Below are 24,862 nucleotides of genomic sequence, written 5' to 3'. Positions count from 1 at the left end.
TTAAGTTACAGTTTGCACCAATGGTGCGATCTGCATGTCACGCGGCAGGCTATTCAACAGCGTGTGCATGATTACACGCTCCATCCTTTTGCAGCCATTAAATGGCAGTGAGCAGCTGTATACTTCAACAGAGCCAGGTGGGTTTTTGTCTGGGCAAAGGCAATTTAAAAGACTGAGGTGGAAGGGTTTTTCTTCGTTTGAGTTCTTCTTGGAAGGCTCTTCAGCTCAGAGCTTTTGAAAACGAATTTGTAGTGGTTGTTTTAGGGTTGTGTGTGAGGGCCCTATATTATTTAAAACCTAAACTATAATGTTATGCATATAGGCTATATTATAATGCATATATGATGCTCATCAAAATGAAAACATCTGGTCTTTGCACTACCCCCCCCCTCTAAAAAACAATTATTAACACAGTGCAGACAATATTTGTTATAGATTATTCCAGCAGATGGCGCTATACTACTGTGTATATTACTATTGAGCAGTAGGTGTGTCCAAATCCTGTGCATTTTCTCCTTGCCCTCGTTCGCCATGACGTATTTCCTGAGGGGCTATGTGATGTGGACCCCTCAGCTGTTTTGAGAGGGTTCATATAATCATGTTTATTTTATTTTGTAACCATTAACAATGTAGTATGATAGTTGTAAGACTATATTCGATGAATTAGTATATCGAAGAAGACAGGGGGTCATGCGTAATGTAAACGGGAATTGGTAAGCCTACAGAATAAACCCTCCTAAGGCATTGGAAAGTTTCCTGATAATTGAGGCGCTCATGGGGTGTTTTGTACTGGTGTACCTTCGTTCCTGGAAGAGGCCAGACTAGTTGCTTAGTGCGAGGAGTGTGCTTTGCCTGTCATCGGCATTGCCTTGTCCCTATCAACGGAGACACTCGGGCTGTAACTGTCTGTGTCCGCCAAAAGGGCATTACGAGCCTGGCTGTAACGATAGCTGAAACATGACGCCGTCGACGTTGATCCCGGTTGTTGTTGTTCTGTGAGAGTGGGTTTGTGTGAAATTATATTCCGATCGCCGTCCAAATCGGAAAGATCAGAGAAACACAAGGCTGGGATTAAACAAGGGAAAATTGTGTAAAAGAGCGCGTGCTCTGAGCGCTGCAGAATCGCAGTAGGCTACATTGTATCAAGTAGTTGTAGCTGATAACGCGATACAGTGTTGCTTTACTGAAATACCAGCGGGAGACGATCCAGGAACGTCTTGTTTTCGAAGTTTATCGCCCAGCTGTATGCAGTTGTCAAGGACATTTGTGGTAAGTTGTCTTTTTTTTATAGCAATAATAAGCCATTTCTGCTATGAACCACAATTGTTGTCATAAAATATAATGAAACTTGAATGGTTTAATGACACGTGGGATAACTTTTTGAGACACGAGCAGAAGTTTTATTTTATAGCCTAACTGGGCATGTTGACTCACTGGTATAACTGCCAAAAGAGGAGATATTCACTGTTTTGCGACCACCATTAAGAAAGACTTCTTGAAATACTTTTTGATTTGAATTGTAGCTTGGCTCCTTATGATTTGAAGAAGGATCTATTCGGCGGAGTAAACGCTATTACTGTCGCTTTGCTACTGTATATGATCCTTTTTTTCATGGTAATTTAATACTTGTGGCAGAGAATATTCATTATCTGCAAGCAACATACAATGGAGTGTTAGAGGAGCTCACGACAAGACAGTATATTGTAGTATGCTGTAAATGTTAACCTTAGGACCTGGATCTTTTTTTGTGGATTGTGATACAAATGTATTTTATTCATCACGTATTCAATTGATTATCACCTTTTAAGTGCCCCCATCATGTCTCCGTGTTAGTGTGTGTCAAAGCACAGCAGTCCTCTCCCGGGGTTCCAATTAGCCTATGGGGAAAATGCAAATTCTGCAAATAACCACTGGGCTCTGTGTAAGTTTGTTCCTGTTTGAGATTTCTTGACTTTCTAGCCATTCTTCAACTCCTGAGCCAGTGGCCATGTTTTGATTGCTAGTAGGGAGACCTGACACCTCTGGCAGGGGAAAATGCTGAAGTATTCTAACCTTGGGCATTGCTCCGTGGTTTGCCAATGTTATCTCCTGTCAAGGGCAATAGCAGCATCACCACCCCCATCTGCAGTTTGACTTACACTTTGTAGAATGTAATGTGTTTTCCATTTGGCCTTTGGTGACCCTTTTTAGATAATTTCAAGCAGAGTTATGAAATGTATGACTACTTGCTGATTTTGATTCACATTTATCTGTTTAACACTTGTGCAGCTTTATAATATTTGCTGCCAAACCTTGACGTATGGTATCATTTACTCTGCTAACACTTATGAGCACTGGCAGCAAAATGGCTGGTTTCCCACTTTCTCCTGCGAGCAGTAAAGTAGTTGAGCTTTTGTTATTCCACGGTGTATGGTTTTTATACTGACATTAAACTCCGGCTGAACGGTTGAGTGCCCAGATGAGGTCACTAGGGGCGGGTGTACTTTGAGCCATGCATGTCTGTGAACGTTAAAGGGAGGCTTGGGGAAGGTGCACACCTCTGTCTGTGTGTGCTGCCTCCGCATCAGATCGGACTGCATCAGAATCACAACAACAGTCTGAAGCTCAAAGGTGAGCTGCATATTTTACAGCTTTTTTCCCCCCTTGAAAGTGTTAGTAATGTCATTTTGGAATGTCAGGTTCTTGTTTCTTGAGCTGTCAATCAGTGCATATTCCTACTATTGTAACAGTGCAGTTCTTTCTACCATTTATAGTTAAAGTTAAAATTGCCTTGTATTTGGTGGTTTTGGCCAAGTCTTCTGTCAGAATAATGCATCCGTTCTGAAAGCTGAAGTTGTTCCACCAGAGTTTTCATACGGGTACTATTTGTAGAGTTTTTAAAAATTGTTTAGTGATGAAAAAATTCATCAACCCCTCTAAAATATAATTATGTTGCCGGCCAGTATGACAGCGAAACAAGGCATTGCATAAAGTGGAAATGTTGCTGCTTGTTAGGTGGGTATGTTTTGTCGGGTCTATTGTAACAGCTGTAACAGAACACACTGCCTGGAGCACTGGACAGTGATTTGACAGCCACTCTGTCAATGGATTTCACAGACCCTAGTATTTCAACTAGGTCTTTGAAAAGTTGTCATTGATTGAAAACATTTGATGCATTCCAGGTTAATTCAGATAATTATTTTGTCTTGTTTGTAGCCTCTTTAAACTGTAATGTTTTGGTTGCTTTTGAGCTCAATTAACAAGTTGTTTTGCCAGAAACTAATCACTCTGACCATGTGGTTGAGCAGGTTTTAAGACTATGCTTAATCTGGACCTCTGCATTAGAGGTCGACCGATTTATGATTTTTCTACGCTGATACCAATTATTGGAGGACCAAAGAAAAGCCAATACCGATTAATCGGCTGATTTTAACAATAAAAAAACGTGGTTTTTAAAATGTATATATTTTATATGTATTTGTAATAATGACGATTACAACAATACTAAATGAACACTTATTTTAACTTAATATAATACATAAATAAAATCAATTTAGTCTCAAATAAATAATGAAACATGTTCAATTTGGTTTAAATAATGCAAAAACAAAGTGTTGGAGAAGAAAGTAAAAGTGCAATATGTGCCCATGTAAGAAAGCTAACATTTAAGTTCCTTGCTCAGAACATGAGAATATATGAAAGCTGGTGGTTCCTTTTAACATGAGTCTTCAATATTCACAGGTAAGAAGTTTTAGGTTGTAGTTATTAGAGGAATTATAGGACTATTTCTCTCTATCGTTTGTATTTCATATACCTTTGACTGTTAGATATTCTTATAGGCACTATAGTATTGCCAGCCCAATCTCGGGAGTTGATAGGCTTGAAGTCATAAACAGTGCTGTGCTTCATGCATCGGGAAGAGCTGCTGGCAAACACAGGAAAGTGCTGTTTGAATGAATGCTTATGAGCCTGCTGCTGTCTACCACCGCTCAGTCAGACTGCTCTATCAAATATCAGATCATAGACTTAATTATAATATAATAAACACACAGAAATACAAGCCTTGGTTTCTGGATTTGACCATATTAATTACTTATTTCGAAAACAAAACATTTATTCTTTCAGTGAAATGCGTAACCGTTCCGTATTTTGTCGAATGGGTGGCAACCCTAAGTCTAAATATTCCTGTTACATTGCACAACCTTCAATGTTATGTCACAATTATGTATAATTCTGGAAAATTAATCACGGTCTTTGTTAGGAAGAAATGGTCTTCACACAGTTGCAACGAGCCAAGGGGCTCAAACTACTGCATACACCCTGACGCGAAAGCGCTTTTGTTAAATCATCACCTGTTTGGCGAAGTAGGCTGTGATTCGATGATAAATTAACAGGCACCGCATTGATTATATGCAACACAGGACAACCATGTCTAGTTAACTAGTGATTATGTTAATATTGATTGTTTTTTATAAGATAAGTTTAATGCTAGCTAGCAACTTACTTTGGCTCCTTGCTGCGCTCGTGTAACAGGTGGTCAACCTGCCATGCAGTCTCCTCGTGGATTGCAATGTAATCGGCGTAATACCGATTTGTTATGAACTTGAAATCGGCCCTAATTAATCGTCCATGCCAATTTAATCGTTCGACCTCTCCTCTGCATTGTGTCTTTAGCATTGCATATAATTCTGTAAGTGGATCATAAATCTTTGGGCACAAAGAAGTTTTGGTGTGCCCGAATAAATGTTTATTTTATGTAATGTTATTTGTGATGGAATTAGGATTCTATAGTACAAATTTAAACATTTTAGTTAAGAGTCAGGAGGGATTTTGTCATCCCTATACATTTTCTGAAAGGCGCAGTCAGAAGTAGTTTTATAGCTAGATCAGTATTGAAGCGATTTTTAACTGTGCCATGCTACTTTGTACCTCTGCCTGCTATTTTTATCTTTAATGGGTTGAATAATCCAGGATTTTTCACCCAGCTTCTCATTTAGCATATTCATGCCATGCAACACTATCTCTCTGCTTTGTTTCTGCATTTCAAGACAGTCTTTTTTCCAGCCGATCTGTAATTTGCATTTATTGGGTTTCAAGTGCCAAAAGTGCTTCAAAGGGGAGCCGATCCTTGCATGTTATTTCATATTTTCTTCTTTCAAATTTCCTGTGTGGAACTTGAGCCTCCAAGGTTCCTCAGCCAGAGTCCTATCCCAGCTGAGGTCTCATAACTGACTGACTGCCAATGGCTAACACTCATCCTCATAGGGGAGATTTCAGCTGGTCGTCCCATCACTCTCTCTCTTGGACTCTCTCTGTGACTCATCATCATCCAATTTCCTTTTGAAAGATCGAGCTGGAAATGAAATGTTATGTTCGATGAAAAGTCTTCTTGGAAGGTTGAGGAACAGGTAGGGCCAGTGTTCTTTGTAGCTTTTTGGGGAGTTAATGGAAGGACGGAAGTCTCAAAGCAGCCTCAACCACATTCTTTGAAGTCAGCAGGCTACATTTCTTAATTGGTTTCACTCTTGGTTTCACACCTCTCATACTAGTGGTTAGGGATCTCTATGGGATTGGACAGTTGGTTTTTCTTCCCATGATTCCTGTTCAGTGTTCTTTACTTGGAAAAGTTTGTCTGACATCTCATTAGTGAAAACCTAGACTAGTCTAACCTAGACTAGTCTAGACATTGCTGGGCGAAAAAGTCTCTTGGCTTACAGAAAAGAGGAGAAGTAGAGTTGTACATGTGTGATCATAAGCTTTGCATTATACATGGTAAGAGACATCCACTTCTCCACCACCTCCAGTGCTGAGAAAAGCCAAGAAGCAAAGTTAGGAGAGACATAATTCTGGATTTGTTACTAGTTTGTCAGGTGAACAGGCTGAAAAGTCTGCCACACACAAACCGTCTGCATTTGCAATCAACATTTTCATGCTATAGAAATTGGTATGGACTCTGTTTCCTTCAACTAATGATTCTTGTTTTCTTTCAAAGTGCCTTTTGTAATTCCAAATACAATACGTATTTAATTGTCATAGCTTCACTGAAAGGGAGAAGTAAGGACCTTGGACTCCTTTACCTCAAAAGTAATTACAGTCTGTTGTTAATCTGGTATTGTTCCCCTGTAAATGTTGATATCTTCACATCACTCCGCTCTCCTTTTGTAATGCTGTTGCAATGTAACAAGTGAGCAAACCTTTGCAGGATTGACGTCTCTCTGACAATACACACTGCTTCAGCTCACTATTACAGCACTCTGAATAGAAGTTGTAAGAGTTGTTGTTCTCATTGTGCTGAGCTCTGCTACATGTTTCTAACCCGCTCTCTCTCTTCTTCGGTGATCCCAGGTGCAGTGACTGTCCTGTGCGGTCTCTCTCCACCCCTGTTTGTCCCCCCGGCCTATCATAAAGACGCTGAGCTCAGGGACTGCGCTGCTGTAGGACCCCATGGCTCTGGGCCTTCCATCCTCCTCCATGGGCCCCTGGTCCCGGCTTGCTGAGCGGCTGCTGTTGGGGCTCCTGCTGGTGTCTGGGCTGGGCATGGCCCTTGGTCAGAGGGTTTACACCAACACATGGGCCGTCCACATCGCTGGAGGACCACACGAGGCTGACCTCATTGCCAGTAAACACGGCTTCGTCAACCATGGCAATGTGAGTTGTTGGGGATTCTTCACCCTCTTTTGTTTGTCTCTGTGTGTTTTGTTTAAGTGAATAATTAGAGAACATCTACTGCAGAAAGTGCTGCTCTAGACCGCTTTTCCCACATTGCCTTTTTGTGCCAAAATACCTGACCTTAAATTGGCTTAAATATTTATTAGACTTGGAAGATGCCAGCCTCAGACACTTGGAACCAATTTAATTATATTACTTTGCTATAGCAGAAAAAATACTTATCTTTAAAAAAAACATTATATATCGGAGTAATATTGACGGTGTTTGATATTTCCCATATAACTTGTAAATAGCAGTGCTTCTTCTGGAGATTTAGGATAAATATTAGTTTACCATAGGCAGTGGTCCTTATAGAAACCCCTTGATGACTGAGTTTCAGTTCATCCATTCCAGAGAAATGACTCACCCAAACAGACAAAACACAGTTACCTGAACGACTGCAGCATTGCCTTTCTGGGTAAGATGCCTCTTCTGTTACTCTCTTACTGAGAGTGGCTGACCACAACCTCCATATGAATCAAATCACATTCTATTGTTCACATACACGTGTTTAGCAGATGTTATTGTGGGTTTAGTGAAATGCTTGAATGATACACCTGTGTGTGTCTGTGGAAATTTCTGCATTGTCCTGAAAGCGTCACTCTGCTTTTCACACAGCTTTGATCTCATTGCTTAAGGGGAGGAGGCCCCCCCCCCTCCCATCTCTCTGACATGTTAGCATCCTCAACACTAACAGTCTTTCATGCTTTTCAGTTTCTGTTCAATTAAACACCCCACAAACTTTTTTTCTGTGGTGGTCTTCCTTTGTTGCAGATGAGAGGCAAGTCATGGTACATTTCATGTGGCATTAACAGAACTTACTTCCTGTCTTCTCCTCAATGTGTTGTGGCATTGTTTGCATATCTGAGCTGTGTGTTTGACAGGAACAGATTATCCTATAGGAGCTTCCTGACTGGAACGCCCAATCAGAGCGTGGGTGAGATGGGACTTTGAACTATGAATTGCACAGTGCGGCTGAGGGAAGACTAACCGGCAGTGACAGGAATGGGACTCCGATCCAATGAGCAACACCACCAGGGTTTAGGTTTTCACTTTTCCTCTCCCTCCTTCCGTTTTGAGGACAATCTATGATTAATTCAACTCTCCTTGTTGTTGGTGCCACAGTGGGGGGTGCAAGAAATGAAACATTTCCTGTTTGTAAGTGGGCCATTATATTCTCTGGTTGTAAGTGGGCCAATTATATTCTCTGGTTGCTCCATCAGAAGACTTCAATGTGGGCGTGATGAATATAATTACTTTGTTTTTTTGCCTCTGTCTTTCTGCATCCATTTCACATGTAACTTTTATAGCTTCCTTCCTGGTTAGCCTGTATCCTGCTAGGCAACTAAATCTCACGTCATCCAGTTAGAGATCATTCGATGATTCATCTGGTCATGGAAAATATCAGAGTGTAAGATAATAATTATTCTGGTGACATAAGGTGATACCGTTAGGTTTTTTATCATTCTGACATGTCTATGTAATAGTTTCCATACAGATTTTTTTGTATGCTGCCTAGTTTGGAAATATAGTGGCTGTAAGTCAATTTCCTTTAAAATGCCCTTTTGCCTAAAGGTCTGTTTCATACTAATGCCATGGGCAATAATGTTGATTTATCAAATAATGATCTGAACCACATAGTAAACATCAGCTTAGCCCTTTTTAGAGCTCAGACCGACTCAATAAAGGTTGCAAATGGGGGGGGGGGGGACATCTATCAATGGTTTCTGAAAACTCACCAGAGAGAGATGAAATAAGATTGCTTAATATGTTGGGAAAATAACTGGGGAGGATTGTGAAATCACTAGCTAGTGAGCAAACACAAAATGGTTGCAAGAAAATATTATATTTTTTTTAGTGTTCTTTATAATATGTTTACATTGCATCCATGAACAGATTATATTTTGGGCTATGGGAATGTCAGACGATAAACCTTCCCTCACACTGACTCCTAGTTTGTATTTAGTGGATGTATAATGTCAGTAATTGGTAGTGGTGTGGGCTTGTTGGCTGACGTGTGGGTTACTGATTGGTTCTAATGGAAAGGGGGACCCAGTAATTCTTCCTTCTGAGGGAATTGAAGGAGCGTTTAATCAGCCTGCCCTGCCAGTGTGACCGGTGACCGGACCTAACGTGGTAGTTTGAGTTTATTTGATTTTTACAGGGACAGTGCACATGAATCAACGTTTCAGTAAAAGTGCCAGTTTTAGCCAGCCGGCTAATTTTCAACCGCAGTCCCTGAGCTTAGCTTAGTTTACCTCTGTAGCAGTCGGTCAACCAGGGACAGTAGTGGATATTTGGGGGGCGAGGTAAGGGATTGTTACTCCTTCTTCCACATCAGCTGACCCCTCTTTCCCTTGTGTGATATGACAGTAATTGAAGAGCTTGGTCGTTTACGAAGCCAGGCTTCCTGCCCTGGGGCAGGCTTGGACTGTGGGTCTCTCTGTTGACAGATGTTAGGCTTCTCCATTTTAAAGACTATACCCCACCACTCTTCACAGGGCACCCATTTTTGATTAGGGCACCCAGATCAGCCACCTCACTGTAGTCCGACAGCATTTCTTACCGATCAACAGGAATGTTGCAAACTATTCAGTAATCTCAATGTGAAATGTCCAATGGCCTTGTTTTTACTGTGATTACTGGGAGGCCATTAACTATGTGTTGGCCATAAGGGAGTAAGGAATCCAGACATGACCATTAGAGACACTTACTCAGACTGTGTCCAGGAAACTGCGAGCTGTGTGTGGGCGTCTGTCTGTATGACTGCTGAGTAGATTTGTCCCATCACCATAAAGGGATCTGAACATGTTGGAGACTTAAAGCTGTTTTGAGCCAAAATGGTGAAAAGTTTTGGGCCTCCGTTCGGCTGACCAAAGCCAAGTTTAGCCAAGCCTCATTGGTCAGATCAGTAACTCTACTCAGCTAATGTGCTTTACTCTGACCTTTTGCTCTGGCAAAAAACAACACTATTTTCTCTACATGGTTATACCTGGCCCAGCCCCAGACCTACAGCGGGGAGGGACATGCTGTAATCACAACACTTCAGCTTTTATAAGCTCTTGTCTTCCACTTTAGAGTTGTCTGGAAATGGAGTCTGAAATGTAGTTACATTTTTCTCTCCGCAGCAGTGTGGTATTGGAGTCTTCTCAGACTCCAATACCACACAGATTGCTCTTCCATTGCCCTCGGGACTCTTGAGTAATAAGGCAGCCAACTTCCTCAATACAAGCGTGGCACTTCTGTGGTGTTTGCACCGCGTCTAATGGTATATATTTGACCTTCATGTTTACTCAATTGCAGTGGGCTCCAGTTAGAGGACAATGTTGACCCTGTCATGCTGTTAGCCTTTACACTGCTAGTGAGTACTCAGTCACTGTGTGATATTATAACGCTACCACCTCCAACGTGGCTACAGGAAAACCACAGTGTTTTGACATCTGCATAGGCTGTTGTAAACACATTATCTTGACACCCAGATCAGCCACCTCACTAGTAGTTTCTACATGCCTCATCCTCTGCCTCTTATCAGCTTGGTGACGCACTGCGTGACCTTAACTCCCTCAGACCCAAATCATAAACCTGCCCGGGAGGAAAAGGCCTTTCACAGGGTGACGTGGCATGAAACCTGCAAACGTAGAAATTCCCAGCCAATGTGTCCCCGGAAGATTGAACATCGCACCTAGAGCAGCGCTGACTACAGCGGTGTTTGTTTTGTGGACAAGGTCCCAAATGGCATCAGGCAAGGTTGATGACTTGATGGGCTGTTGATGCAACGTGTGCAGCCCCCCCCCCCCTACTCATTAAAATAGACCATTAGGCAAAGGAGAGGGGGCCAACTGGGCACTAAGAGTGAGAGGGAGCGAGGAGCTCTGTGCGGCCTGCTTGAATGAAGTGTGAGATGATTGGAGTATGGTAATGAAGGGACCAGCGTTTTACATTTACGAGGAGGTGGGTGTAGAGCAGCGAGTCGGACAGCGGGTGCTGAACTCGCCATAGGTTTGTGTGTGTGTGTGTGTGGGGTAAGGTCATGCTGGGGGGTGTTCCGTCTGTATTTTGAAGGCCTTCCGGACTCATCTCATTACCATGTGGATCAGTGTGAGTATGTGTTCATCTGCTTTATCTAGCTGTATAGAAGGCCATGGCTTGAGCCCACAGCTGCATGGACTGGGGCCATACAGAACCATGACTACACCTTACTACATGGAACAGTCACATATGTTCAGCCAACAGTACATCATTTGTGCCGTATCTGGAAGGAGATGAAACGATCACGCAGAAATGCAATAATACCATCATGCAGAGAGATTCTCTATTGAAATAGCTGTACTTAATGATCTTCCTGATGCAGCGAGGCATCCGTCGCCAGTCATTGTGCAAAAGCAATTGTAGTAGATCTCTAATCAAAGCAGTGATTCTGCCTTCCCTGGACTGATGGTGAAGGAAAAGAGGGTTGCGTGAATAGGACCTGGTGAGGAATGGCATGCCCCAGCTGTGGTGTGGGGCTGGTGTGTGCAGGTGTTGTATTGAAGTGGAGGGAGGGCAGGGGGATCACAGGCTGCAGCTGAGGGGGTTTTCTGACCCCCCCCCCCCCCCCCTGATTGTCCCTGTAGAGTTCCCCTCCACCCCTGGGACTCAGCAGCTCTGGCCCCTGGCTGATTTTTTTTTTTTTTTTTACAGCAGTGAGCCACTGATGTCTCTATTAAAAACGCAAGCACCTTTTTCTAATTTCACTGTTAAAAGTAGATTTGATAGGTGGCCAAATGGCCCGATAATATATAATTTTTCTCGTTGCTTGCTAGAGCTCTCTGACAATGCAGGTGTACTGCGGTAGTTGGCGTTTCTCAATGTTGGGTGTTTTGCCTAAGCTCTGTGTCTGGCCTGCCTGAGACGTCTCTACTCCATCATGCCTGAGACGTCTCTACTCCATCATGCCTGAGACGTCTCTACTCCATCATGCCTGAGACGTCTCTACTCCATCATGCCTGAGACGTCTCTACTCCATCATGCCTGAGACGTCTCTACTCCATCATGCCTGAGACGTCTCTACTCCATCATGCCTGAGGCGTCTCTACTCCATCATGCCTGAGGCGTCTCTACTCCATCATGCCTGAGGCGTCTCTACTCCATCATGCCTGAGGCGTCTCTACTCCATCATGCTTGAGTCCTGGTGTTAAACCTGTCCCTCTGCTGGAATAGTCTGCTATTTCTGGGGCTCACCTCGTCTCGTGTGGTTTACTGCCCCTGCCTGGCTTAATGGTCTCATCTCTCTGGTCCTCTTTCTACCTAATCCTGATTAAACACATCTATCCACAGTCAATTACTGTCATTATAGAGTGATTTTCACCCTGGCTTTTATAACATGGGTGACCTTCTGGCACCGTCATTGGGTTGGGGTAAGTCGACTAGCAGAAGTTACACACACTTCTATATGAAGTTGAGAGGTGTTTGAAAAGCAGTGTTTGCATGATGGATGTCTTTCTTTTCTCCACCTACTTTCATAGTTCCCAGGAATTTAGAACAGGTTTGTGCTGTTTCCCTTTTCGAGAAGAGATGCAAATGCCTTGCTACTGGTGTACAGATCTTTAACAAAATCTGCCTTTTCTATCCTATTTTCTTCTTCTTTTGATTATTTATAGACGGATGTGGGAAGGAAGCTGATTAATAAATAAATGCCTCATTGTTTCCTGCACACGCACATCAAAGTAGAATCCAGCGTTTCTCAGAACCCTGCCGTTTCCTTTTTTCTCAAAGAACGCTGTGGTTTCTGTCACTAATGGCTGTTGTGAACGCTTCCTGTGTTCAGGGTGTAAGCTAGGATGAGGAAGTGCAAGGTGGGGTACTCTTATTAGAGAAGGTCAAATCTCTTCATCTTTATGATAATAAGAACAGGAGCCTCCAGTTCATTTCACTGGTTGAACCTCCAACTCTGTGCCTGTGTTAAGAGTACTCTATCCCTTCTGTACTACGTGGAACCAGAACGCACAAGGCCTAGCATTAAACCCATACATGATCTAATGGGGAAGTCCATCTCTGCCATCGTGAGATGGGCTGATTCTAATCAGTGCTGGTACAGACCAGCACCATGACTGGGCGGGATTAGTGTTAAAGGGGGCAATTCCATCTAAAATGCCCCATGAGCATCAACATGTGAAGTTCATAGGCTCATGTCAAATGAAGGTGAAGACTTTTTGAGAAATTAAAGCATATACAATTTTCAACCATTTTCCATCCTACAAATTAGGAATAAGCAAAGGCTTATCAGGAACGCAATTACTGCAATAACAGAATTACTGCAATTGAATTGGCTACAATGGGAGGTGGTAGTCACAAACCACAGTTGGGTCACCTGCTACTGTCCTTCCTTCCACTGGCATACTGTTATGTTCAGCTCATAACTTTTATATTTTCCCTTTTGTCTGGTGGTCAAAGCAAGACTGTGAGAATCTGGACAATCTCTCACTCTTACACTCTTTCTCTCTCTGCTGCTCTCCCTCTTCTCTCTCCAGTTAATGGGCATGTTCCTCTGCCTCCACATTACTAATGCCTGCCAGATCTTACAATGCCTAGATGGGTATTTTATCAGCTAGCCACATGTTACAACAATCTGTCAGTTGGTGACAGTAAATGACGTGCCATGCAATCGGCGTCTGAGCTGCATGCACCTACTTACCTACCCTCTTTATTTGCTGTGACAAGCATCTTCACCGACAGACACTGGATGTCCATGGATGTTGAAAAGTAGTTCATTGAAATTTGGTCAATCCACCCTGGCCGGACCAAATCTGATCCAATCATAGACGTCTGTTTCACAAGTTTGCACAGCACAGCAGTGCACACTGGAGTGTAGTACAGTATAATGTACTATACTGAACATATCTACTGTACTCTACTCTGATGTTCAAGCTTGTGAAAACCGATGTATATGATTGGTTCAGATTTGGTCTGGTCCGGGCCAACCAAATGTGGTCTTGTTTGGGGACAGAGCTCATTATAATAATAGCCAGTGTGTAGATTAATACCCAAATAATTGAAATATTTCTACCTTTGTGTACCAATTCAGGCTACATCACCATGAAGATGATGATATCCATAATTATGAATATCTGTATAGTACAGCTCAGGGACCAATGTTATAATTCTGTTACCAGATGTAAATACACTTCGACTATAGTCAGGAACCAAAATACATTTTGGTTACAAGGTGTCATGTCATAGCTGACAACCCATTCTTTCTGCAGACTTAATATTAATTCGTAGCAGATATATTTTCGTTTTTGGAGAGGAAGAAAAATCTGTAATCCTGTTACCAAACTTTGCATCTGCACAGTTCTTCCAGTAATTGTGTTTTTGTGAAATTTTCTGTGTAAATTGTTCAGTGGTCCTTGTGTTTTAGAGTTATGGTTTGTTAAACATTGAAATTTCTGTTTTTTCTTTGGCATACATTTTAAAGTGAAAAATGGGATTCAAAGTGTAATTCTGTTATTGTTTAATTGCCCTGGGAAAGATTGATGTCGATATCCTAAAGGCATGGCTAACTATGGCAAGCTAAGGCCTATACACTACATGTAGCAAGACTGGAGGCCTATCTGTGCACCACAGGCATCCGGAGTGTTTATCTGTTAGATTCCCCATCTGTATAGTTCTTGTTTTCGCTCTAGACTTATCTGTTCTGTTGTCAGAAGTGTCTCTGCTCTGTCTCCTTCCCAGTGCATTTACATTTGTTTTGATCTTGTGATTGTGCGAAACGACAAGATCATTTTCATGCAAGGTAATGCACAACACATCCGCATGCTCATCTCTTTAGCAGATCTCTGGCATCGAGCTGGACAATGAGGACTAGACGATTGTAAGTGCGCATTGCAGCGGTGCCAAATTACTTTTGGTTCCAAATGTCCATGGGCATATTGTAGTGCAGTGCCAGAACTCTCTGCACCTACTGTAAATCACCAGGCCTGGTGACAGTGAGGACAGATGAAAGCTTGCCGCTGCAGAAAAACACTATGTAGCAGACACACACACACACACACACACTTTGCCATTTTGAACGAAGTTGTTTTTGATAAATAGCTTTACCATGTCTCAAATCGTACAGAGGGCAATCTTGAACGATATAAATATAATCCAGTGTTCATGGGAACTGTGTGTGTTTCCAACTCTTCAAGTCTCTCTACTAGCTGCTGGACCTGAGCCACTCCACCAGCCATAAATCATCTGTGACCCTTTTTGTTTTACTCTTGATGCTTTCTCTAGCCCTCTAAAATGTAGCTATGGCTAATGTGGAACAGAACCTCAGGCTCAAATACAAGAGGCTGGACTCACACAGCCCATAATTGGTCCCTGGGGAGTCCAGGCTATTGACTGGGAGGCAAAAGGGGTTTGAAGTGATTTGCTGGAGAGAAAGGAATGAGGAGGTTATTGGGAGAGGGCGACACAGAGAAAATGGCGCGCTGATGGGCTTTGAGGCCCCACTAGGCAGAATTCAGCTTGACTCCACAAAGGTGCTTTCTCCTGTGCACAGCACCAGTTCAGGTCCTAAACATAACTGAACTCACCCATATCATGCTCCCTCACCCCTCTTCATACAACCTCTCTCAAACACAAACTCCTCTTCAACCCCTACTCCCCCTTTCCTCTCACAGCCTGAACACAAGGACTCTCTCATGATATGGTTTCTTGGAGAAACTGTTAGCGCCCAGTGTGGTAAGGTGACTTTTTTGGCTTACGAGTTACCACTCCCTTGGTTGGAGAGACTGTATTGGAAACACTTTGGCTATAGATCTGCTGTGGTAAGTATTGCATTATGGCTTTGCAGTGTTTTGTGACATGGCACACTTGTGCAATCGCTGTGTCAATCTTTAACAGGCCTGTGACTGTGCTGTAAACTCTGCTGTGGCCTACTTTAGCCAATGAGAGCTGACTGGTCTAAGGGAGCGTGCAGCTTCTATACAGCCAGAGCAGGATGCCTCTTAGAGACTGCAGATTTGAATTGCCGTAATATCACCGCGACTGTGGCCCTTAGACCTAACCATGGGAGTTGGCCCTTAGACCTAACCATGGGAGTTGGCCCTTAGACCTAACCATGGGAGTTGGCCCTTAGACCTAACCATGGGAGTTGGCCCTTAGACCTAACCATGGGAGTTGGCCCTTAGACCTAACCATGGGAGTTGGCCCTTAGACCTAACCATGGGAGTTGGCCCTTAGACCTAACCATGGGAGTTGGCCCTTAGACCTAACCATGGGAGTTGGCCCTTAGACCTAACCATGGGAGTTGGCCCTTAGACCTAACCATGGGAGTTGGCCCTTAGACCTAACCATGGGAGTTGGCCCTTAGACCTAACCATGGGAGTTGGCCCTTAGACCTAACCATGGGAGTTGGCCCTTAGACCTAACCATGGGAGTTGGCCCTTAGACCTAACCATGGGAGTTGGCCCTTAGACCTAACCATGGGAGTTGGCCCTTAGACCTAACCATGGGAGTTGGCCCTTAGACCTAACCATGGGAGTTGGCCCTTAGACCTAACCATGGGAGTTGGCCCTTAGACCTAACCATGGGAGTTGGCCCTTAGACCTAACCATGGGAGTTGGCCCTTAGACCTAACCATGGGAGTTGGCCCTTAGACCTAACCATGGGAGTTGGCCCTTAGACCTAACCATGGGAGTTGGCCCTTAGACCTAACCATGGGAGTTGGCCCTTAGACCTAACCATGGGAGTTGGCCGGTCTCGTAGTGCAGAGAAACTTTCTCCTCCCACCTGTTTTGGTGGTTAACAGTTTACCTCTGCATTGTCTTTGGCCTTTGTTGCTCCCTATAGACGAATGCCCATCCCCCTCTCTGCTGCGCCCCCTGACATTCATTACTGTGTAAAGATATTCCTCAGTGTCTCTGGCATCTTGCGAATGGTGGAATCAACTTTGTTTTGCTCCAGAGTTGGAGTTGAGGCATGGGACATTTAGATGTTTTTGTAACACGTATAACTTTTTGTAACCTTTTTGGTGATGAGCCTGAAGGCAGAGCATTATTTAAAAGGTAAATGACCTTTCAACATCTGCGAAACCATCCTCAACTTGGCCCGTGAGAACAGTCAGTAGTCGAGGGAAATGCATTGCATTGCAAAAGCTGCTCTTGTTTGGTGCTGTGTAGTTAAGAGACATGACCTGAGTATGATGTAAACCTCTGGACAGAGCTGGGCTGGGATGGCCGCACCCCGACTCCCAAACAAGAAAAGCCAGCTGGTCAGTAGGCGGCCATCTGGAGCCGACATCAGAGGAGTGGACACCCAGAGGGGCCAGAGGGGCCAGAGGGGCCAGAGGGGCCAGAGGGGCCAGAGGGGCCAGGGGAACTTCAGTGTCTGTTATTCCCCTGTTCCCTCTCAGGACAGGGATGGGTCAGGGCTGAAGGACTGAGGTGAACCACTCACAGGTCACAAGTGCTGTAACTAGAGCCAGATGTGCTGAGGGGACACAAATGACCGCACACACTCACAAACACACGAAACACGCTGGGTCACCTCTCCTCACATCTGACAGGGATGTGTGTAGAAGGCTGTGACAGTAATTGAATAACCGTGTAACTAAAGGTTATGGATAAAGACCTAGTTGACCATAAAATAACCCTCAATGGTTTAAATAGACTTACATCCATTTTAGGATTTATTATTTTTTTTTCATGTAGATAAAGGTGTGCTAATGATTTAAGCAATTGTTTTGCTAACTCAGTCTGTCTATTCAACTTTCTACATCTCTTCTCCTATGGCACTTTAGTAAAAATATTTTATGTGAGCATTCTTTTATACTTTGTTATTATTCAACAGCAGTCGACAAGGTTGTTCTGGCTCTGAGGCCTATAATGAACTAATGTGTCGTGGACAATGTGCCAATCCTCTCCAACCTGGCATGGTATAATTTGATACTGAATAGTTTCTTAATTTGTATACTAACCCATGCTGATCAGGCCCAGCTCTGGCTGATATGCCGCCCTAGGCGAGAAAGAAATTGCCGCCCTCCTATCCCTGCCAAGTAGAATAGTAGCCTAGGCTATACAGTGTCGGCCTGCAATGCATTTTTACGAATGCCCATGTGGTAGCCTCGCGTTTGAAAAACAGGCAATTTAATGTTAATCCCTGTCATTTGGTTATATTCATTTCTGTGAATGCGTGTATTTACCATTCTCACTGCCTGCTACGTGCAAAATGTAGGAAAGTGCCCATTTGGCAATGTCTGATTTCTTTCATGACTCACCACCTCTACCACTAATAAGCTGAGCTTCCCAGCAATTTTTTCTTCACCTCACACAATGTTAACGAAGTCTGTTTTTCTCACATGTATTGCAAAAGATAGTTCCTTTAGTATATGAAAAATCTTTCCAACACTCCTGGGCGTCTAATCACCAAGCCTCAGTGTGAAATAGCTAAATATCATGATCTGAAAATTCCATATATCCAGTGGAAACGTCATTTTAAAAAGTAATCTGTCCCGAGCTCACTGGAGGCCCAGAATAAGCTAGTTGATACCATGTTTCAAATTCGCTAGCACCAGCTTCTAGCCGAACCCAGTTGATGATTTGATACATTGTTGCACTTCACTAGCAATAGCTCAAGTCAAAGTGAGGCAGGGAGGTGGAGTAGAGAGATGAATGTGATAACCAGAATTTTCAACAGGATATTTTTATTTTTTATTTTTCTGCTTTAGGCCTATGTATTTTACTTTGTTGACAATGGAAGTTATAGGCCTACTGCTGCACTGGTCTAATAGGCCATCTCTGAGTTCTATGCGTTCATTTCTTTAGTCGCCAGTGGACCACAGCATATCAATGTGTCCACATGGCAGAGGCTGGTGCTCTCGCCTTAGTTGAATTTGAACTTTTATTTTTGGAATTTGGATTTTTTTTTCATTTTATGATTAACCTATCTAGGACTGGGGTTCCGCAACAGCCAGTGAAAGTGCAGGGCGCCAAATTCAAATTCCTCAAGCATTCAAGTATTTTACTCCATTTTAATTATAAAATTCTCATTAATCCAGCCACAGTGTCTGATTTGAAAAATGATTTACAGCGAAAGCACCACAAACGATTGTTAGGTCACCACCAAGCCACAGAAAAACACAGCCATTTTGTCTAGCCAAAGAGAGGAGTCACAAAAAGCAGAAATGGAGAGAAAATGAATCACTAACCTTTGATGATCGTCATCACATGACACTCATAGGACTCCATCTTACACAATACATGTATGTTTTGTTTGATAAAATTCATATTTATATACAGAAATCGAGTTTATATTGGCGCGTTACATACAGTAGTTCTAAAACATGCTGTGATATTGCAGAGAGCCACATCAATTTACAGAAATACTCATAATAAACATTGATAAAGATTTGACTATTATACATGGAACTTTAGATGAACTTCTCCTTAATGCAACCGCTGTGTCAGACTTCATTAATGTTCCAACCAGACAATTCCTTTGTCTGTACAAATGAAGTGGAACGTAGCTACCTTTTCACGTGAGCGTGCCAGACCGAGGCTGTGGCACTCTGCCAGACCACTCACTCAAAGAGCCCTTATGAGCCTGTCCTTTAGAGTAGAATCATCAAAACAGATTCTAAATACTGTTGACAACTAGTGGAAGCCTTGGGAACTGAAACATAACTAATATCACCCTGTATCTTCAATGGGGGCTGAGTTGAAAAACTATAAACCTCAGATTTCCCACTTCCTGGTTGCATTTTTCTCAGGTTTTCGCCTGCCATATGAGTTCTGTTATACTCAGACATCATTCAAACAGTTTTAGAAACTTCAGAGTTTATATCCAATACTAACAATAATATGCATATGTTAGCATCTGGGACAGAGTAGGAGGCAGTTCACTCTAGGCACGCTATTCATCCAAAAGTGAAAATGTTGCCCCCTATCTCAAAAAGGTTAACCACATGACAATGATTTTAGAAATTAAAATGTTATTGAAATGAAACTTTCACAATAATGCACATAATAAATAACTGTCATGCAGATTGGTAGGATAAATTGTAAGGTTCTCCAAACTTCCCCTGAAAAGAACCCGCATCAATCAAAGCCACCAGCATATGTCAGACACGAGCAAATATTTATCCTTTCCTTAAAACGTATGAAAAAAACTTAGGCCTACCTTAGGCTTTCCAGATAGGCTACAAGATAATGAATTGACCAGGAAAGTATGAAGGCGACAACTATGCTGTAGTATGACGTTGGCGACAATTAAAATAGAAACAAATACACGCAACATGTCCATAGCCTATATATCAGTGATGCTGATTATTGAGGTGGAGTGTTGGAAATATTTTTTAAATTCTGTAAGGAAATATAATAATCTGGATGTGGACTTACTGTGTGAGGTGAAGACAAAATGACTGAGAAGGCCAGCTTATTAGTGGTGGCGTGTTTAGACAATCAGACATCCCCCAAATGGGCACTTTCCTACATTTGCCATTTGCGAGAAGCAGGCCAGGTACTTCTATGAATGCTCAGGCGCGTACGCATCGCCGACATTGATGAGATGGAGAAACCAGACACATGCTCATTGCTCACATGGAGTGTGTAAATAATGGTATGAAATAAACCAAAACGTGTTTCTCACAATTGATAAAAAAACAAAAACAATCAAAGGGCAAACAATTCACACAATGAATAACGCAAGAATTGCCGGGAGACAGCTGAGCGCATGCATTCTGGAGGGACGCCAATTCTTTGCCAACCCCCCCATTCTTCTTGTTGCAACCTCTTAAATTATACTGAAGACACTTATCTTCACATTGTAGTTGCTTTTTACTGACAGCCGCAACTCGATTAGCTAGACATATTGCAACACGCGCTGTGCAAATTGCAGGCTTCCGGAATGGGTATAGACCTACCCACCTGTGACTTCAAACAATCCACAGCTGTTTTTAAAAAAATAAGCCAATGATCCTCTGTGGCTAAGTTATGCTCTCTGGTGACGTTTTTATTTTGACTGGAGTAATTATATCAATTTCCTTTAGGGGAACCCAGCACCCTAACAATGCGCTGTGCACCCTCTAACTTTCATTTCCATATTCGCAAGAGGCTGAAACCAGAGATCTATATATAATAATGAGATGCTCATGTCTCCGCTCTAACAATGGGAGTCGTTGTCCCAAAGGCGGGAAGGCACCTATGATCCCTTATTAATGTAATTTGTGTTTAAAGAGTGAATGGGCAAGATTTGAATGGGTGTCCGAAAGATGGCACCCTACACAGGGCAATATTTCCATTCACTACCCTGGGGCATTGGGACAATTTTTTTAAATATTAGGCCAGAGGAAAGACTGGCCCTCCAACACCACTTTCAGCAGCATCTGCTCTTCCGACCAGGACCCACCCTGCTTAGCTTCACCCTGCTTATGCTGCTGAATAGTTTCCTGTGTGTATCAAGAATGGTCCACCACCCAAGGACATCCAACCAACTTTACATAACTGTGGGAAGCATTGGAGTCAACATGGGCCAGCATCCCTGTGGAATGCTTTTGACACCTTGAAGAGTCCATGCCCCAATGAATTGAGGCTGTTACGAGGGTGGGGTGGGGGTGCAACTCACTATTAGGAAGGTGTTCCTAATGTTGGGTATACTCTATTCCCATTCAGAAAGTTTCCTGAAATTGCCTGTTTGGACTCTTCTTTAATAAGAATGGCCCTGTCATAATTTCATCTTGTAAAAAGCTTATTTTCAGTAGTTTAGGCTACATTATTTCTGTCATTTCGGCGTCCTCTCTTTGAAGAACAAATGCCACTGTAATCAAATGACCGCAGCAGCAGGGGTTGTGACGCAAATATTTAGGGAAAAGAGGAAGAAAACCCGTCGGACCTCAGCCCTATGGGTGTGTACTACACACACCGGTCTACTGCTACCTTCTAAAGATATTAGATGGAGTCAAGGTTACAAAGAGGCTGAGATGAGTCACCCAAACCTCTTAGTAGATACTTGTGTATGTGGACACCTGCTCGTCTAACATCTCATAAAAGGCATTAATATGGAGTTGGTCCCCCCTTTGCTGCGATAACAGTTTCTGCTCTTCTGGGAATGCTTTCCACTAGATGTTGGAACATTGTTGCGGGTCTTGCTTCCATTCAGCCACAAGACCATTAGTGAGGTCGGCACTGATGTTGGGCGTTTAGGCCAAATCAAGTTCTGCCACACCGATCTCAACAAATCATTTCTGTATGGACTCACTTTGCGCACAGGGACATTGTCATGCGGAAACAGAAAGGGGCTTCCCCAATCTGTAGCCACAATGTTGGAAGCACATAATTGTCTAGAATGTATGATGTAGCGTTAAGATCTCCCTTCACTGGAACGAAGGGGCCTAGCCTGGACCAAGAGAAACAGCCCCAGACCATTATTCCCCCACCACCAAACTTTAAGGTTGGCACTGCATTCGGTTAGGTAGTTCTCCTGGCATCCACCAAATCCAGATTTGGCCATTGGACTGCCAGAGGTGGTGTTTCCACTGCTCTAGGGTCCAATGGTGGCTAGCTTTACTCCACTCCAGCTGAAGTTTGGCATTGCGCATGGCAATCTAATGCTTGTGTGCGGCTGCACGGCTATGGAAACTAATTTCATGACGCTCCCGACGAACAGTTATTGTGCGGACGTTGTTTTAGAGGCAGTTTGGAACTCTGTAGTCAGTGTTGCAACCAAGGACAAATGATTTTTACGCGCTGCGCACTTCAGCATTCGGCGGTCCCCTTCTGTGAGCTTGTGTGGCCTACCACTTCACGGCTCTAGACATCATTGCTCCTAAACATTTCCCCTTCACAATAACAGCATGGGTAGTTCTAGCAGGGAAGAACTTTGAAAGTCTCTGAGCTATTCAGTACGGCCATTTTACCTCCAATACTTGACTATTGAGATTGCGTGGCTGTGTGCTTGATTTTTATACACCTGTCAGCAACCGGTTGTGGCTGAAATTGCCGAATCCACTAATTTGAAGGGGTGTCCAGACTTTCAGAAAGTTCCCATGCTAGAGGGCCAAGGAGACCTGAGACTTCTGCTGAAGCTTGTTTTTAATACTGAGCTGTTGAAATGAAAAACTATCAATCACGCTGATACACTTTTAAAAGGATATTCCTCAAATATTTGGTTGTAAAGGATACAGCGTGTGGGAAGGGAAAGTTAGTGTCTTTTGTTTCTGGCAGCTGGAGCTGGGTTCATTGTTTGCTGTTGTGTAAGCGCTCAGGTGTTGGCTGGCGTTCAGCAGATTGAATAACTCCTGTAGGTCGCTGGTGCATGTGGCTGGATCTAATATCACGGACTGTCCACCCGGGACAGGAACCACTGCCCTCAACTAGGTCCGCTTGAAACCCTGCCTGCCAGCCATCCCCTGGATGACCTAGTCTCTCACAGCCAAGCACACACGTGCACTCTCTGACTGTTGGAGAAAACACACTTGGTGTGTTTTCAAAAGGTTAACGCTTAGATCAAATAAGACTTTTACAATGAAAACAATGAAGTCTGCCTTAAGTCTTTTAACCAGTGTAATGGTTGTGGTGGTGGTAGGATGAATGCAGGATTTGGGTGGAGTTTTTATGCTGTCTCTTTGTAATAGGAGTCATGGTGGTGCGTGTGTGTGTCAGATCTTAGTGTAGATTTGAGCTGGCTGCTCAGCACCTCTCTGTAACGTTGTAGCAGAGTAGCTGGGCTCACATTTCAGCTCTCCTGTCATCATTACCACAGAGAAATGTAACCTGGGTATCATTTTCTGCTGGGCTTATTGTGTTATGGACGTGCTGCTGCTTTATTGTAACATCATGAATGAATCAACAGGTCATACATTGCATTACATGCTCTTACACCACACATGCACACACAGGCCTGTGTTGTAAGGAGGAATGCTGCATTAGTCATGCCATGCTGTGGGTCTCTGGTCTCATCCTGCCCACTGCCAACACCCCAGAGAAGGCTGCTGTAGCCACACTGATACTGGCATCCTCCCTACTTGTTACTGTCTCTCCATCTCTCTCCCGCTCTCCATCTCTCTCCCGCTCTCCACCTCTCCCGCTCTCCACCTCTCCCGCTCTCCACCTCTCCCGCCCTCCACCTCTCCTCCCTCCGCCGCTCTCTCGCTCTCCGCCGCTCTCGCTCTCCGCCGCTCTCGCTCTCCGCCGCTCTCGCTCTCCGCCGCTCTCGCTCTCCGCCGCTCTCGCTCTCCGCCGCTCTCGCTCTCCGCCGCTCTCGCTCTCCGCCGCTCTCGCTCTCCGCCGCTCTCGCTCTCCGCCGCTCTCGCTCTCCGCCGCTCTCGCTCTCCGCCCGCTCCCGCTCTCCGCCCGCTCCCGCTCTCCGCCCGCTCCCGCTCTCCGCCCGCTCCCGCTCTCCGCCCGCTCCCGCTCTCCGCCCGCTCTCGCTCTCCGCCCGCTCTCGCTCTCCGCCCGCTCTCTCGCTCTCCGCCCGCTCTCTCGCTCTCCGCCCGCTCTCTCCTCCCCGCTCTCGCTCTCCGCCCGCTCTCGCTCTCCGCCCCTCTCTCGCTCTCCGCCCGCTCTCGCTCTCCGCCCGCTCTCTCGCTCTCCGCCCGCTCTCTCGCTCTCCGCCCGCTCTCTCGCTCTCCGCCCGCTCTCTCGCTCTCCGCCCGCTCTCTCGCTCTCCGCCCGCTCTCTCGCTCTCCGCCCGCTCTCTCGCTCTCCGCCCGCTCTCGCTCTCCGCCCGCTCTCTCGCTCTCCGCCCGCTCTCTCGCTCTCCGCCCGCTCTCTCGCTCTCCGCCCGCTCTCTCCCGCTCTCCGCCCGCTCTCTCGCTCTCCGCCCGCTCTCTCGCTCTCCGCCCGCTCTCCGCTCTCCGCCCGCTCTCTCGCTCTCCGCCCGCTCTCTCGCTCTCCGCCCGCTCTCTCGCTCTCCGCCCGCTCTCTCGCTCTCCGCCCGCTCTCTCGCTCTCCGCCCGCTCTCTCGCTCTCCGCCCGCTCTCTCGCTCTCCGCCCGCTCTCTCGCTCTCCGCCCGCTCTCTCGCTCTCCGCCCGCTCTCTCGCTCTCCGCCCGCTCGCTCTCCGCCCGCTCTCCGCTCTCCGCCCGCTCTCTCGCTCTCCGCCCGCTCTCTCGCTCTCCGCCCGCTCTCTCGCTCTCCGCCCGCTCTCTCGCTCTCCGCCCGCTCTCTCGCTCTCCGCCCGCTCTCTCGCTCTCCGCCCGCTCTCTCGCTCTCCGCCCG

The 24,862-nt window shown here is 44.7% G+C and overlaps 1 protein-coding gene across 3 annotated transcripts in view; it reads left to right on the top strand.

Annotated features, from left to right (window-relative positions):
• Positions 1-24,862, top strand: part of LOC124035687 (furin-1-like) — a 94,647-nt gene continuing 69,785 nt past the window's right edge. Inside the window, exons 1-2 of one of the 3 annotated variants that reach the window (XM_046349276.1) lie at positions 1-137; positions 6,325-6,627. In XM_046349276.1, the coding sequence (XP_046205232.1) occupies positions 6,424-6,627 (204 nt within the window). In that variant the 5' untranslated portion in view covers positions 1-137; positions 6,325-6,423. Of the gene's footprint in view, positions 138-538; positions 1,270-2,470; positions 2,611-6,324; positions 6,628-24,862 lie in introns of those variants that run through there. The other 2 variants (XM_046349274.1, XM_046349275.1) reach the window with 2 other exon arrangements.

Source organism: Oncorhynchus gorbuscha, linkage group LG05 (assembly GCF_021184085.1).
Source record: "Oncorhynchus gorbuscha isolate QuinsamMale2020 ecotype Even-year linkage group LG05, OgorEven_v1.0, whole genome shotgun sequence".
Classification (NCBI taxonomy): Eukaryota; Metazoa; Chordata; class Actinopteri; order Salmoniformes; family Salmonidae; genus Oncorhynchus; species Oncorhynchus gorbuscha.
Note: the sequence above shows the minus strand (reverse complement) of the source record. Positions and strands in the feature narration are given on the sequence as shown.